Source organism: Anneissia japonica, unplaced genomic scaffold, assembly GCF_011630105.1.
Source record: "Anneissia japonica isolate Jap-2015-1 unplaced genomic scaffold, ASM1163010v1 scaffold2003_len1103335_cov173, whole genome shotgun sequence".
NCBI lineage: Eukaryota > Metazoa > Echinodermata > Crinoidea > Comatulida > Comatulidae > Anneissia > Anneissia japonica.
Window position 1 is genome coordinate 274,680 of NW_022758706.1, and position 14,822 is coordinate 289,501.

Below are 14,822 nucleotides of genomic sequence, written 5' to 3' on the forward strand. Positions count from 1 at the left end.
GTTTTAATATATTACTTTTTATAGATGATCAGTTTCAAGCCAAAAAAACAAAGGCTTTTTTAGCCAAAAAGGGTAAATTATATTTATTATAATTATTTTAACATTTTTTAGAATAATGATATTTTTAAATTGATTAAATATACAATCATTTACACTTTACAAAACAGTTTACAATAAGGTTGAACGATAAGGGAGTGTGGGAAATGTTCATGAGGGACGCTTCCATATTAATAAGACTTTTTTTAAAGAGTTTTGACCTTACATGACATCACATTCTTACCGGTGTTTCCAAAAATCCTCCAGGACATTCATGTTGCTGCCGGTTGCGCAGTCGTGCATGTACCGGACATTAACCAAAGAAAAACAACATTTTTAGCAAGTATAATGGATTTATGGGAAGGGAAATGCCCCTTAAATTTTCCTGTAGAGGTAACTACATGCAACAGAATGGATGCTTTGATAAGCCGCACTGAACATAAAGATAAGTGCTTGTTAGTCAGGCAGGTGATATTGGATGAAAAAAAAGGAACAAAGGATAATGTTACACAAATTGTCAAATATCTGAGCACGATAAATTGTTTTAAGTTCCGACAAAGTAATGGTGGAAAACCATACGCAAACACTTGCGTTTGTGGGACATTACCGCTTATGTATTTGTAGAACACACTCGTCTTTTTTGCTCTGTTCTGATCGGTCAGTTATTTAGTTTGATGTTCCGGCAAAGTTCATTGGACAACTGTGTGGTAAACTGCGTCAACAAGTTCTGATTGTATCCAAGTATGATATTATGGGAAGAAGCTTTTATGGTGAAATTAAACCAAGACATTAAATTATGCAATGCAGCAATACTATTTTTAAAATGTTATATATTGTATTAATTTATATAGTTAATAAATAATTTCTGATAACAATGAAAATAAAACAATTCATACATTTGAAGTTGTCTAGAAACTTTGATCTCTGAGATAATTTATCATTTATGATCTATTGTTATGTAGTGTATAAGTTTTTTTTTTGTAGAAGCGGTTGGCGCATCGGTTGTGGCTTGGACTCCCAACCTCGAGGTCGGGGGTTCGAAACTCTCGCTGTGCAAATCACTTGTGTCCTTGGGCAGCCGCAACGCACTTTATCTACAACGGTTGCCTCTCTCCACCCAGGAGTATAAGTGGGTACCTGGTAGGTTCGAACACAACTGCGCTGATTACTAGCTGCAATATTATGAGATTCTCCCCAGGGAGCTGAGTATGTGTTCCATATGTGTTTGATCCAATGACCGGGTTAGTAATGTGAAGCGCTTAGAGGCATTGTGCATGAAGCGCTATATAAGAGCGACATATTATTATGAAGTTTTTGTGTATTTGTCAGTGCTAAATGGCTAGAATGCTAGTTCTGTGCTCTCATTTTCATATGCTCGGACATATCTTCTCTAGCGGAGTCTTGGTGGGGTTTGATTAAATGGATTATAGGTGTTATATAATAATTCTCCCATGGCTTATCTAGAATTGTGGGGGGGGGGGGGAGCGGGGTGAGAGGCAAGCGTGGTCTATGGGTCTACACAGCAATATTTATTTTGTATATACATCACTTCATTATCACTTTTATATTTATATTTTTTTATATAAATTTATGTTTTTATTAGGTAATTTATTCTCACCTGCAAGTGGCGATTTTTCGCTGTTGGAAGAAGAATGAAATAAAATTATTATACCAACCACGACTTTGATGCCCTCTGGTTTTCAAAACCCAGACCATGCTCCACAAACAGATTGCAAGTTTTAAAATTTGAACTATTGCTTTAGTGAAAGGCTTTGCTGTTATTTTAAAATTTTTATTACACAAAAAAACTTATTTTAGTGTAATGAGAAAATATATATCATAGCGTTGGTTTTTACTTTTATTTTCATGGAGATGAAAGAGTTCAAATGTTTTTGGGACTATTGCACTGATGTTAGTCTGATTGTGATGTGAGTAGTATTGTAATGGAGAGTTGGGTAGAGTGAGCACACGACTTGATGCATGGCTATCAAGAATTTTTTTATTAAGAATTAATAAGAGCATACAGTAATGGTCCATCCATTCTAAAATTCTAAATATGACATAATGTATCATATTTCAGTTTCCTGGCTCTAGAGGAATTTAATGACCACTTTTTAGTACTGGTCTTTTCTTTAGACGTGGAAGCGGTTAGGTTGGTGCAGAGGAAATGGTTTTGTTTCCTAACTTTGAGGTCACTAAGGTTTCAATCCTTCGCTCATTTCGCAAGCATAGTCAATAGAAACAGGCTATGGAGCAAGGCAACTTATTTACATTGCTTCAGTCCCAGCTGTATCAATGGGTACCAACAAACAGCTGGGAGTAACCTGTGGTGGTTTAGCGTCCCACACATGGGTGGCAAACGCTCTCATCAACTTCAGGCTACAGAAACCGGAAATAAACTCCATCCCCTATGGGCCCAGTGGCTTGGCAAGGATTCACTTTACTTTTTGTTAGATGTGTTCTAAGAGACCAAAGCTGCTAAAAGGACTTAAACGACAACATGCATTCTTAATAATTTTATTTTTATTGTCATAGAACAATTTATAGCAATAATTTGCAATGCAAATTTAATGTATTTGTAACATGAAATCAGTAAAATGTAATTAAAGGAACATTCTTTCTGTTGGATGGATGTTGCATGAATAGACTAAACGACTTATATTAAAAAGGGTGAAACACATGCAGTAGGCATGTTCCCTCGAAATCATTTCGTTCCCTCGAAATAGTTTAATAATTTTTATAACTATGGCCCTTTAGGGTCTCCATAGTTTTACATTGTTGAAAACGATAATACCTAAAATATTTTATGTTTAATATTAAGTCGCAATCTAAAATGAACATAAAAATTATACTTTCTCCACATTTTAAATTTCTTTTCAATATCGTTATCATTAGGCTTAATGTTGCATTCCGTTTTACTTTTATTTATAAACACATTATAAATACAAAGTATTAGCATTATAAATACATTTTATATTTTGTTTCTCATCTATAAAATCATCATCATCAGCTGTAAGTAAAACTGCTCTGGTTAAAAATGGCAAGTAAAAAATACTTTGCCAGAAAGGCTATCGCCTTAAAATCTAAAATCAGTCTGTCGCCCTCTCTGGAACTCGGACTGTCTTGTCAGGCGAATCAGCTGTTACGTAATGCTGAGCTGGTAGAGAGTTTATAAGAAGTGAATACGCCTTTTTCACGAATCGGTAGACATCTTGAAGTGATGACAAACATTGCGAATCAGCGGTGCGTAACCAACAGAAATAAGATAAGCTTTTGGGCTGATTTTATTCGCTCAAATTAATTGGAAATCTGTGTACCATTTTTACTAGGACTAATTTACCAAAAGAAGTAATGGCGTTTCCAGATTTTCCTTTCGACAATAATTTACCATCGTTTATTGGTCATCAAGATGTTTTAAAGTATCTTGTTAATTACTGCAACGCCTATGAGTTAAACAAATTTATAAAGGTAAGAATATTTATTTACAGGCCCGCATGCAGGGGGTGCGATGGCTGTGTACGCCCCCCCCCCCTTTCCCAAATTACAAAAGGTCCACATTTCCTGGTGTATAAAATTCAAGACACACTCTCACATGCTCCAGAAATCCATCCACCAAAAATGCTTGACCAATCAGAGCAGTTTCCAACTAGGACTGCCTCTAATTTGTCATGCAAGCAAGGCCTTCTAACTGTACTTATAATAAGCTTTTTGAGTAATTTTAGAGTTTTTCCCCGCCGTTGTGTGTCAATAACTCGCTATGTACAAAACTCATCTTCTCTCTGAGCTATATACGGTAGGTTTCACTAGAATTATCTTTATTCCCGTTCAAGTCTGCGAGTGCCATGTCCGGCCATCTAGAGGTGCTATAATCATTAATTTTCTTTCCATCAACCCCAACCATGGTGGGGCCCGCTGAGGTTGGTGGACCCTGGCCAATATTTCTGTGAAAGTCCCTCATTGGACCCCCTCTATTTTCGAATAACTGAATCCGCAACGGCCCCATACAGTATGTTAAAGTCCCTATCTGGCCCGAAAGAGTGTGGAAGTATTTGCTTAAAAACAACCACAAAGTGATTTATTGCTTTCCCTATCCCGTTCCCAATCAGATCAGAATATAGGCTTATTTTATGAATTCTCGATTTTTTATATTTTTGACGTCTACCCATCTCATCCACGACGTAAAGCGCTTGTCTTTATTTGTTCATATTCGCAATTTCCATTAATTTCATTTATTTATAATATAACATTTACATTTCTGGTAAAAATTTAGTATTTTCAATAGCTAATAATATTTTTTTTTTTTCATTGTGCGCTAGACCTACTTTTATTTCTATTATGTTTAAATTTATTAATGTTTTATTTACCTTGTTCTATAATTTTACATTGTCTATTGACACATGCAGTGAAAATGTAAAACATCATGTGGTTGGAATCGGCACGTTTCACATCAAGGCTATGTGTATGTCCAATTTGTAGGGATTTATTTTACCCTGACCTCGACTGATTTACGGTTCTTAAAATTTTAATCGTTAATGAATGTTAACCCGTAGTAGAATTAATGACATTTCCACAGTGTTTTTAATTAGATTGATTTAATTTTGCTATAGATCAGTTTACTTAACATATCAAAGTTTATATTCATCGTTAGGCCCTCGACATTTTTGATAGACTACAGAACATTTGAAATAAGAACACTGAAAAGTGTTTGCTCTCAAAACCCTGTCTCTTATACACATCTAGATGTGTATAAGAGACAGCTGATTAATGTTTTTATTGAACAGAGACTTAAACCCTCACTGTCAATTCCTTTTTGTGCGTCTGGGCAAGACACCATTTACAGTTGTCTCTACCAGTGATGTAACAAAGAAGTCTTAGGCCCTTGGCGAACGCTTCTTCGAGCCCTTATAACCTGTGGGCTGGGTTTAGTGTAGGAGGGTTTGGCAAATCCTAGCCAGCTTTGGTGCATGATGTGATATTTAAAACCCGGGTCTATTTTTTTATGTTTGATGATTTTGTGTCACTGAGCCATTGTCTGCCCACTGTAGAGAGAAGGTTGAAACCATCTGTGCAATTCCCATCCCCAACATAGGTTCGGACAGACTCCCTAAAGGGGATATAAAAAAATTTAATATTAATATTAATATCAAATTTCAGTTTCACACAAGAGTTGAAAGTGTCCAGCCACTGGTTGAGGATGGCAAGATCAGATGGAATGTGCAATTTTGTAATGTAAAAGAGAAGCATGTCCCACATGAAAAACAAGTCTTTGATGCTGTTATGGTTTGTAATGGGTGAGTGTACTTTATTCATCATATTTTTTTTCAAAAGCCTTCCGAATACTAAATTGCTGACATCACCACATCATGTGGCACCCAGTGTACCAAAAACAATATTTAGCAATTTGGCTAATTCGGTACGAGAATAATTAGCCAAACAGAAATTTGATTAGCCAAAACAAAAGAAAATAAGCAGTGAAAGCTTTAATTCCATTAGCTATTTGGCTAAGTTGAAAGAAAATATTTAACAAAATTCAACTTTTATTAAGATTTGGCTATTTTGCCAATGGCAGCTTAACACTGGACACCTCTTCGTTACTTAGCAATGGATTGAGTGCCTCCATTAGTTGAGTCACTGTATACTGAATAGCTTTTTCAACTTACATACCTCTATAAAAGACATTGTGTCTTTGATTATATATTTTAAACTGGACACCTCTTTGTTACTTAGCAATACTGGCCAAGTGGTCATTATGGATGAGTGCCTCCATAGTTGAGTCACTGTATACTGAATATCTTCTTCAACTTACATATCTCTATAAAAGACATTGTGTCTTTGTTTATATATTTTAAACTTAAATTTACAATTAAATATACATTGGGCAACTAATATTGCACAGCTTTTATAATGCTACTATAAGCGCCTCTCCATGGTGGCTAGGTAAGGCAAGATTTTTTTTTATACCTTGTTTCTTTATTTTTGCTACGCCCACCGCTGCCTTGAAATTTCCAAAAGTAAGATATGTATCGTGGGCGTCGATCGGTGGAGGACAGGGGGACACGTCCCCCTACTTTTCAAAGTAGGGGGACATCATATCGATTGTCCCTCCACTTTTCACCAATCTTCTATAATTAAAACCCCACTTTTAAAAACGTATGGAAAGAAAACAATTACGCATGACTCATGAATTTTGTCTGTTCACTTTTCCAAGTGTGGTACGTATTTTCCGGACCAAAACCAAGTAAAAACGCAATTGTTTATACATTTCGTAAACCTCTCTTAACCTCTCAAAGGGGGGGGCCAGGCCCCCCCCCCCCCAAATCCGTCCCTGCATACATAGGATTACTGTTTTTCCTAATTTCAAAAAAATTATAGTTAGTCAATTAAATTTTATATAGCCATTATTAAACTAAAAATAATTATACAGCCTTTGACATGGACATGTCTATCTATTTCGATTTAGTGGTACCAAAAGTTTACAAACTCCAATGTTTACGTGATCTACTTTCCCAAATTGTGCAAGTCCCTCCCTGTCCCCCCTCTGTTTTGCTTTCCTGGAGCCGCCATTGATAATGATAAATTAAGTAAATCACCTTTATGTTTGTAAAATCAAATGCTAACTAATGTTTTGTGTGCTCCCTATCTCCCTAGTCCTGTTTGATCGTAAATTAGACGGTATTATTTCCACTCACAATAGTGTAGTCACAATATTACTTACACAAAAGTGAAATTCAAAAAGGGGAGAAAAGCAAAAACCTCTTGGTTGATTTTAAAAGTTCTGTACATGCAAAGAGAATAAATTAATGACTGTTTTAAGTTTATCTTACTTGTTTTTTATGGTTCGAATTTTGAATACGTCACAAGCTAATCAGTAGGTAATAAATCATTTTTATGAATGTTATCCTGTGTTATCTTGTTTTTTTTTAACAAGATGTATAAAGAAATGACAAATAAATAAATAAATAATAAATAAAAATACCATTCAAAATGGGAAGTTAAGTAAGAAATAATATAATATATTAATATATTATATTTTTTACTAATAAATAAATATATATATATATATAAATATTTATATATGTATATATATACTGTCTCTTATACACATCTAGATGTGTATAAGAGACAACAATAGCAAAATTAATAGGCCTATGTTTTGATCCAAAAATTCCTAACATCCCTGGACTAGCATCCTTCACTGGCATCATCAGTCACAGCCACACCTACAGGCATGCAGAAGATTTCCAGGGAAAGAAATTGGTTGTACTTGGTGCTGGGGCATCCGGGATTGACATCGCATTGGACCTAGCTAAATTTGCGGAGTCCATCACCATAAGTCATTGGAAGAAAACATTAAAGTCCACACTGCCAGAGAACATGAAACAAAGAGCTAGCATTCAAGAGGTTGTCAAGAATGAAGTGGTGTTTTCAGATGGCTCAAGAGAAGTTGTGGATGGCATCATCTTCTGTACTGGCTATAACTATGACTTCAGCTTTCTGCATCCAGATTGTAAGTTGGCAGTGAATGATAACCGAATCACACCATTATATAAACACATTCTTCATACCCACCATCCGTCCTTGTCGTTCATTGGGATATGCTCAACGATTTGTCCATTCCCGTTGTTTAGTTGCCAGGTGCGTTTCGTGATCGCTTCACTGACCGGATCCATGCAGCTGCCAAGTAAAGAACAAATGGAACTTGATATTGAGAAGGATTACCAAAAGCGTTTAGCTGAAGGACTGCCAAACAGGCATGCTCACGCCATGGGGCCGCGACAGTGGCAGTATAACGATGATCTTTGCCATTTGGCTCATATTCAAACTGTTCCGGATGTTGTTCGAAAACTTTACGATGCCGTTCATGATGAAAGAACATGGAATGTTGCTAACTATAAAAAAAATAACTATAAATTGATTGATGACAATACATTTGACAAGTTAGAAACAGCAGTTCATTAATATTCATGATTATGCAGTTTTTCAATGTTAAATATTAAGAAGGAAGTTTAACCATTGGTGGACATAAAATGGTTCGGAGGACCAAAGTGAATTTTGATTTAATACTGAGGGTCGCACATAGCTTTCACATTTCCAGAAAAACAGTCATGCATTGCTTTTTAGTTCCTATCCATGTAATGAATTAGGAACTATTGGATTCACTATTTAGCATATGTGTGTGTGTTGATATTTATGAAAATGTACATGCGTCAATGTCATATTGGAATTGAATCTCATGTATTGTTTAAACAAATAACGTTCAATCATTCAAGCATGTAGTAATGATATGCGAAAGCATACAGGTGCAACTTACGTTCATATTTTGGGATATATCTTCCTCACTGACCTTTTACTGAACAGTGTCTACTAGTCAAATGCACCAATTTTTTCCCTTTGTTCGCATAGGTGACAGTTAAGAAAAAGTTTTCCGACATTTTCTTTTTCATCGTGACGCGAAGTTCTTTACTGTTAGCTCAGTCTGGGCTCACGCTATCCGATCGCCAACTCGCCATCAGCGTAATCTAATTTGGATTGGCGAAAAAAATCAACTGCTTTAGGCATTTTGGCAAAGCCTAAAATAAAAAAAAAGTTTTAAATACTTGCTAAAATGCATTGTTCTTTCATTTGATCTCATTTCGCCAACTCCATGCGACGTTTATTTCTTTTGTTAAAAAAGAGTTAAAAGTCAGTTAAAAGCAGGGAAACATTAACAGCAGTATAAAATTCACAATCGAGCCCTCTCTTATATATACCGGTATACAAAAGACACTTTTTCATAAGCTAAAATAAAGGAACTTCTCGTTGATGAGCTATGCTTGATAATATTATTACATATTATTTATATTTATATATTTTTTTAATATCCTTTTATATATATATTTTTTCACTTTTCATCTTTTTACTTTGTTTGCTTTTAGTAGTAGTGTTTATTCATTTGGCCTACTATTTATGGTTTCAACTTTACAATACATATTTATTAATTATTATTTTTATATTTAATTTCATTCCTCATAACATTATTTTTTCTTTTTTGTTTGGTAGTGCTGTTTTTTTCTTTGACCTCAGTTATTTTATAATAAAACTAAAATTTTCTTTCTAAAAACCAATAATGAATTTCCATCTATAACTTTTCTTACTCTATGTAGGTCAAAAGTTTAGGCAGTGCTTTTTGTTCATTTATAAAGCGAAGACAGTTTTAGGGAATAAGCCGGGGCAATAAGCAATATCAAACCAATACTGATACCAATACCAATACGGTACCGATACCGATACCAATACCAATACCGATACCATTTACGTACTTATAACCAGGATAAAAATAATTTGGTCAAAATGTCGCCAGTGTGTGTTCTCCAAATATAAATATGTGTGACATATTCACATGAAATGACAAATATCCAGCGAACACCTTATACTGTAACTACAGGTGACATATTTTACACAAACCGACGAGTACTTTACTTGGAAAATTATTCATCAATAGTTAAATCATAATGATGCGACTTATAATTTCAGCATAATAATTTATAGTTTACAAACATGATCAATACAAATATAAGACATCAACAAACATTTTTTATCGCGATGCTATCAAAGATGACATTTTGTGTATCCAGTTAGGGAGCAACGGATTAAGTTAATGACCAACCAGATAATCAATTTCAATATTATAAGGCTTATATAATGATAATGTAAACTAATTTAAAGTGTACGAAAAAAAAGCAGGGACACTTACAATGATTGCATTGCTTTCTTACGAGTCGGTTTTATAACTTGAGCTAACTTCTGTATTTAAAAGTGTATAAATATTGTTTATTATTGTTTATTATTGAAGATAAAAGTGCATGAAAACTTAGTGAATGTATGGCTGTCTTACTGTACAAGTCGACTTAACTTGAGCTGACTTGTGTTACTACAGTACCAAGAAGTAATAATGAAACTAGGGCAATGAAAGGTATACAGTATCGTATAGCTATTTATTTCAACCAATCAGCTTTTGGTGTCGGAGTAAAATTGTATGGAAAACATAATGCAATTAAAATAATATACATTTTCTTTGATATTATAGACGTTGTTTAACGGTTTTTGAAATTTTTTTTTTATGGTGGCGGCTAACCATTGTCAATAACTTGGCATATGACCGAAACATTTTATAACTATCAATGTGTATTTAAGATCTGCGTTTCCATCCCATTGTTGATGCTCTACAAAACTGCTTTTAAAAACTTTTTTTTTAAGTTCAGCGTTATTTTAATATTATTCTATTTTTTTTTTTTGCCTGTAAATCTGTAAAATACGGTATGTACGCCCTTTACCAGCCGTACTGATATGTATTTTGTTAAGAGACCTTAGGTTCCCAGGAATTAAAATTTCATCAATCGTACATAAAACCCCGCTCTTCATCTCTTTTCGTGGTTTTATTATTATTCCTGATCAACAGTACTTACTTACTTATACCTTTCCACTATGTGAATTTTCGCAATTTACTAAATCAATACAATATATCATTGTAATCACTATCACCGTCATCATCATCATCGTCGTCTTCGTCGTCATTTGTCGTCGCCGTAGTTGTTAGAACATCCTTATCATCATTACTAGAGGATGCGCTCGCTTACCCTCAAGGTAAAAGTTTAAGGAGTAGGTTTTTTAGTTTCATAAAATAACTTCAACTTTCTTTTTTCTCAAAAGTCCAAATCAAAGAGCTCAATCACCTAGCGCATAGAGGCTTTTTCGCATGATGCGCTCTACAAGTCCAACTATTATTACTATTATTATTTATTAAAAGTCACATTTTACAAACAAACGGAAATTCAATTTTTTACCCTCGAGCATAAAAGAACATAATGGAATCGCCCCTCGTATTCAGGCAGCACTTAAGTAAACAATGTGCTTAATAGACTAGGAAAAAAATAAAAAAAGAGGCCTAGAAATTAAGTTAGGGGAGTGGAATGTTAGAAGCAGTTACACCTGGTATACAAATGGCGGCCATTTTTCAAAATGCCTTCCAAATTTATCTAAAATGTGCATATAATTGGAACTAAATAAGCTACAGATATGATGTTCGTGTCTAAAATCATAATTTCTATACAGGCAACAAACCAGACATATAAAAACTACTGTCACTCATGCCAGAATGGAACATAGTTTATTTGTTTTAAAATATCCGCAAAATATACTTAAAATGGGTATAAAATAAGAATAAGTATATAAACTTACCAAAAAGTAGTCGTGTTTGGTATCGTTGGAAAGCTCTTCCGATGCTGAATAATGTATTGCAGTTATATATCAGAAACGGTAGTGTTTCATGTATTGTCCCATAAAGTCCAATTATGGCATATCATATTAAAATAAACAGGACCTATTTGCGTAACTCGTGAGCTCTCGGATGGCGGAGAAGGGTGGGGGCACTCCTACTACTACCTAACACATTACTACCAATCCTTAAGTAACGCATGTGCTTTCTGGGCGAAGTCCGAGTCCAAATGGGCCCTGGAGAGGGTTAGATACTTTTACTTACAGTAACAGTGACTATGGTGGCTTGACCAGTTATGTAATGCCTGTGTGCTTTCTAGGGAAACGCTTACTTCCTCCATGTTCAAATGAGTCCTTGAAAGGCGATGGGCCCCTACTTACTACTACCGAGCAATCTAATAATACAACCGCTTTTGTCAAAAGCGGTTGTATTATTAGATTACTACTACCGAGCAATCTAATAATACAACCGCTTTTGACAAAATTTTTTCTTTTAATTTTTAAAAAAATGTATAAGCCCCCGGGCGGCTGCATAATACCCACCTTAATGTCCGCCTCCGACTTTAAACATGTCAGTAAATAAAGAATAAAATACATGGTTATCCATCGTAGTAGGCCTATTATTAAATATTATACACAGCATGTTGAAATCGATTAAAATAATGTATACATTAAAGGCCTACTAATAATTCAGATATTCGGATGGTAAACGCCTGCAACATCATCAACTGGACCTTAAAGGACGATCGGGTCATTTTATTCAGATTGGCCTTATCATGTTTTAGAGAAACATATTTTTTTAGGTATTAAAGTAACACTTTATTAAAAACAATCAATGAATTTTGTTACTCAAACGTCTTTATATTGATATTTTCAAGCCTATTAGGTGACCTGAAGAAAAAGTGATCCAAAAGTCGTAGGCTTACTGTACAATATATTATGGCGAAAGTAAATGTTTGTCCGTCTCTGAATTTTAATAGTGTTACTATAATAGAGCAGCCTATTATTAGATATTGGAATGGTACCTTATAGATTTATAACCAGGTAGCAGAGCAGCTTAGCTCAGTTGCCTAAACTGGTGGTAGCCTCTGTGTGCGCTAAAACGTGGGGATCTCTAGGTCTCCGATTCAAATAAAATCAAATCATTCTTTATTCATCACTCAAAATGGGTTGAATTTTACAAAAGTAAAGGGTTCAAGCAGAAAGATTTAAACAATCAACATTTAAATATTTTTCAACAAATAGACCCACATCACAATAACAGCAAAAGGAAACAGGTTTAAACGGCAAAAAGGCAACCGATATTAAAATTATTATTATTATTATTATTATTATTATTATTATTATTATTATTATTATTATTATTATTATAAAATTATTATTATTATTATTATTATTATTATTATTATTACTATTATTATTATTATTGTAGTGAGATTATTATAGTTATTTTAATTACTGACTTAAAAATGAACAAAGCATTCGCCTGTACAGGGAGTCCTTTCCACTGAGCCTTTTGGAGGATAAATTCTTTTTAAGTTTTCTAAAATGGAAATTGGAAGGGGCTTTAGGAATGAGGTAGTGTATTGAATTCCCATCACTGCTCTTCCTTGTATTTCAGTTGAAGGGCTGAAATGCAAGTTACGATAGCGCACCGTCTTTCGGATGAGACATTTAACCTATTGGTTCCGTGTGCATTATGTGTGCACGTTAAAGAACGCAGTATACTAATTGGAAATGAGTAGGAAATTGTTTCCCGATGTACAGTGGTGTAACGACTATGCGCTCTTATGCGGCGGTCCGCAGGGACCCCATCACCTAGGGCCCCGAAGGTGCCTCAACCCATAGGGTCCTCGCTCGGGCACCCTTACACAAAAGGGCTTTGTTGATACATAACAGCATAATGTGTCTCTGAGATCGACTGTAAGACATATATCATAGTTTACTGATATATAATTTATTTCGTTGTTAAAAACAATCTAGAATACAACGCCAAATATCAGAAAAATGAGCAAATTTAAATTCCCACAATCAAAGTGGTGATTTGATCAAAAAGGGGACCCCAGTCTCAGAAAACCACAGGGCTCCGGGCCCATCGTTAGGCCACTGCCGGTGCAGTGCCCAATCACCACCAGAAGGACCTCCCTGGAAACAAGTATTCTTCCGACTTTTGTGGGTTATCCTTGGTGTTTACACCGAATATATCCATCCACCCATAAGGGACAGATATAGACAGAATTTTGTTTAGAAATGGTGGAGACTACAGACATTAAAAAAATAGGTTGTTTTGGAGTAAACCTACAGTGACGTCATGCTCCCTTCTTTCTGGTCTTTTTTCTTTATTTTTTGGGGGTTGGGATAGACCCGTGTCTCCTGGACCCACCCTGAAACGATTGATTGAATGATTGTTTGATAATACTTATTTATATTGGTGTAAGGTACGGGTTTTACCCGTCTCCTTATATGTTATGCTACATGTTAAATTTTTATTTACTTCCTTGTTCATTATACCGATACAATTCCTATATAAATTAATGGTTAATTCATGTGGAACTATGTTTATCTATAAAAAGTTATGTGACATTACATAATGATTTCATAGACGCTTTGGTAGATTTTAGTGTAGCCCTGTGTTGCTTCGCAGTAGTAAGTAGTTCATAATCATAATTTATACTTCTTATTATATAATATTATTTAACAATGGTTTATACAAGTGTTTTGTATTTGTATTATATTTGACCTGATTATATGGGAGTTACTACTATTTCAATAAGAATACAATCAAAAACCGAAAGGTCCACTGATTAATCTCAGATAAGAAAGTATAATACATACTCCAAGTATTGAAATACACGCCATCGTGTTGGGATTCAATATTTCGACATTAATTATGTCATCATCAGGAATGAAAAATTATCCATATTAGCAAGCTTATATGCACTAGTACCAAAAGTGTTTAACCAATCAAAACATGCACCGAAAGGTCCACTGATTAATCTCAGATAAGAAAGTATAATACATACTCCAAGTATTGAAATACACGCCATCGTGTTGGGATTCAATATTTCGACATTAATTATGTCATCATCAGGAATGAAAAAATTATCCATATTAGCAAGCTTATATGCACTAGTACCAAAAGTGTTTAACCAATCAAAACATTACCTAGGTGACATAGCAGTGATTTAAACAAAAGATCAAAGCATTCTTACTCTAATGATCAAAGCTACCTACAAAAACAAAGAAAGCTCTTTTGAAGCTAAGCCCATTGTTAAGCAAAGGGTGTAGTCTACGTATAGGTGTATTTCAATACTTGGAGTATGTATTATACTTTCTTATCTGAGATTAATCAGTGGACCTTTCGGTTTTTGGAAAACGCTCCGTACTACTGAGCCAGATGTACATATAGCGACCACCAAATACCAAAAGTGTTATAGGAAACTACGCAAAACGGAACTTGACCTGGACTTTCTCGTTAAATGTCGCGATAACAAGGTATATCCAAAGTTTGTTAGATGGCGAAACCTGAAGTC

At 34.6% G+C, this 14,822-nt stretch overlaps 1 protein-coding gene across 1 annotated transcript in view; it reads left to right on the forward strand.

Moving 5' to 3' along the window:
• LOC117125364 (flavin-containing monooxygenase FMO GS-OX-like 4) overlaps positions 1-10,424 on the forward strand; it is a 22,415-nt gene extending 11,991 nt beyond the window's left edge. Inside the window, exon 6 of the mRNA XM_033271855.1 lies at positions 7,201-10,424. Within this exon, the coding sequence (XP_033127746.1) occupies positions 7,201-7,995 (795 nt within the window). The 3' untranslated portion in view covers positions 7,996-10,424. The remainder of the gene's footprint in view (positions 1-7,200) is intronic.
• Positions 10,425-14,822: the final 4,398 nt, after the last annotated feature.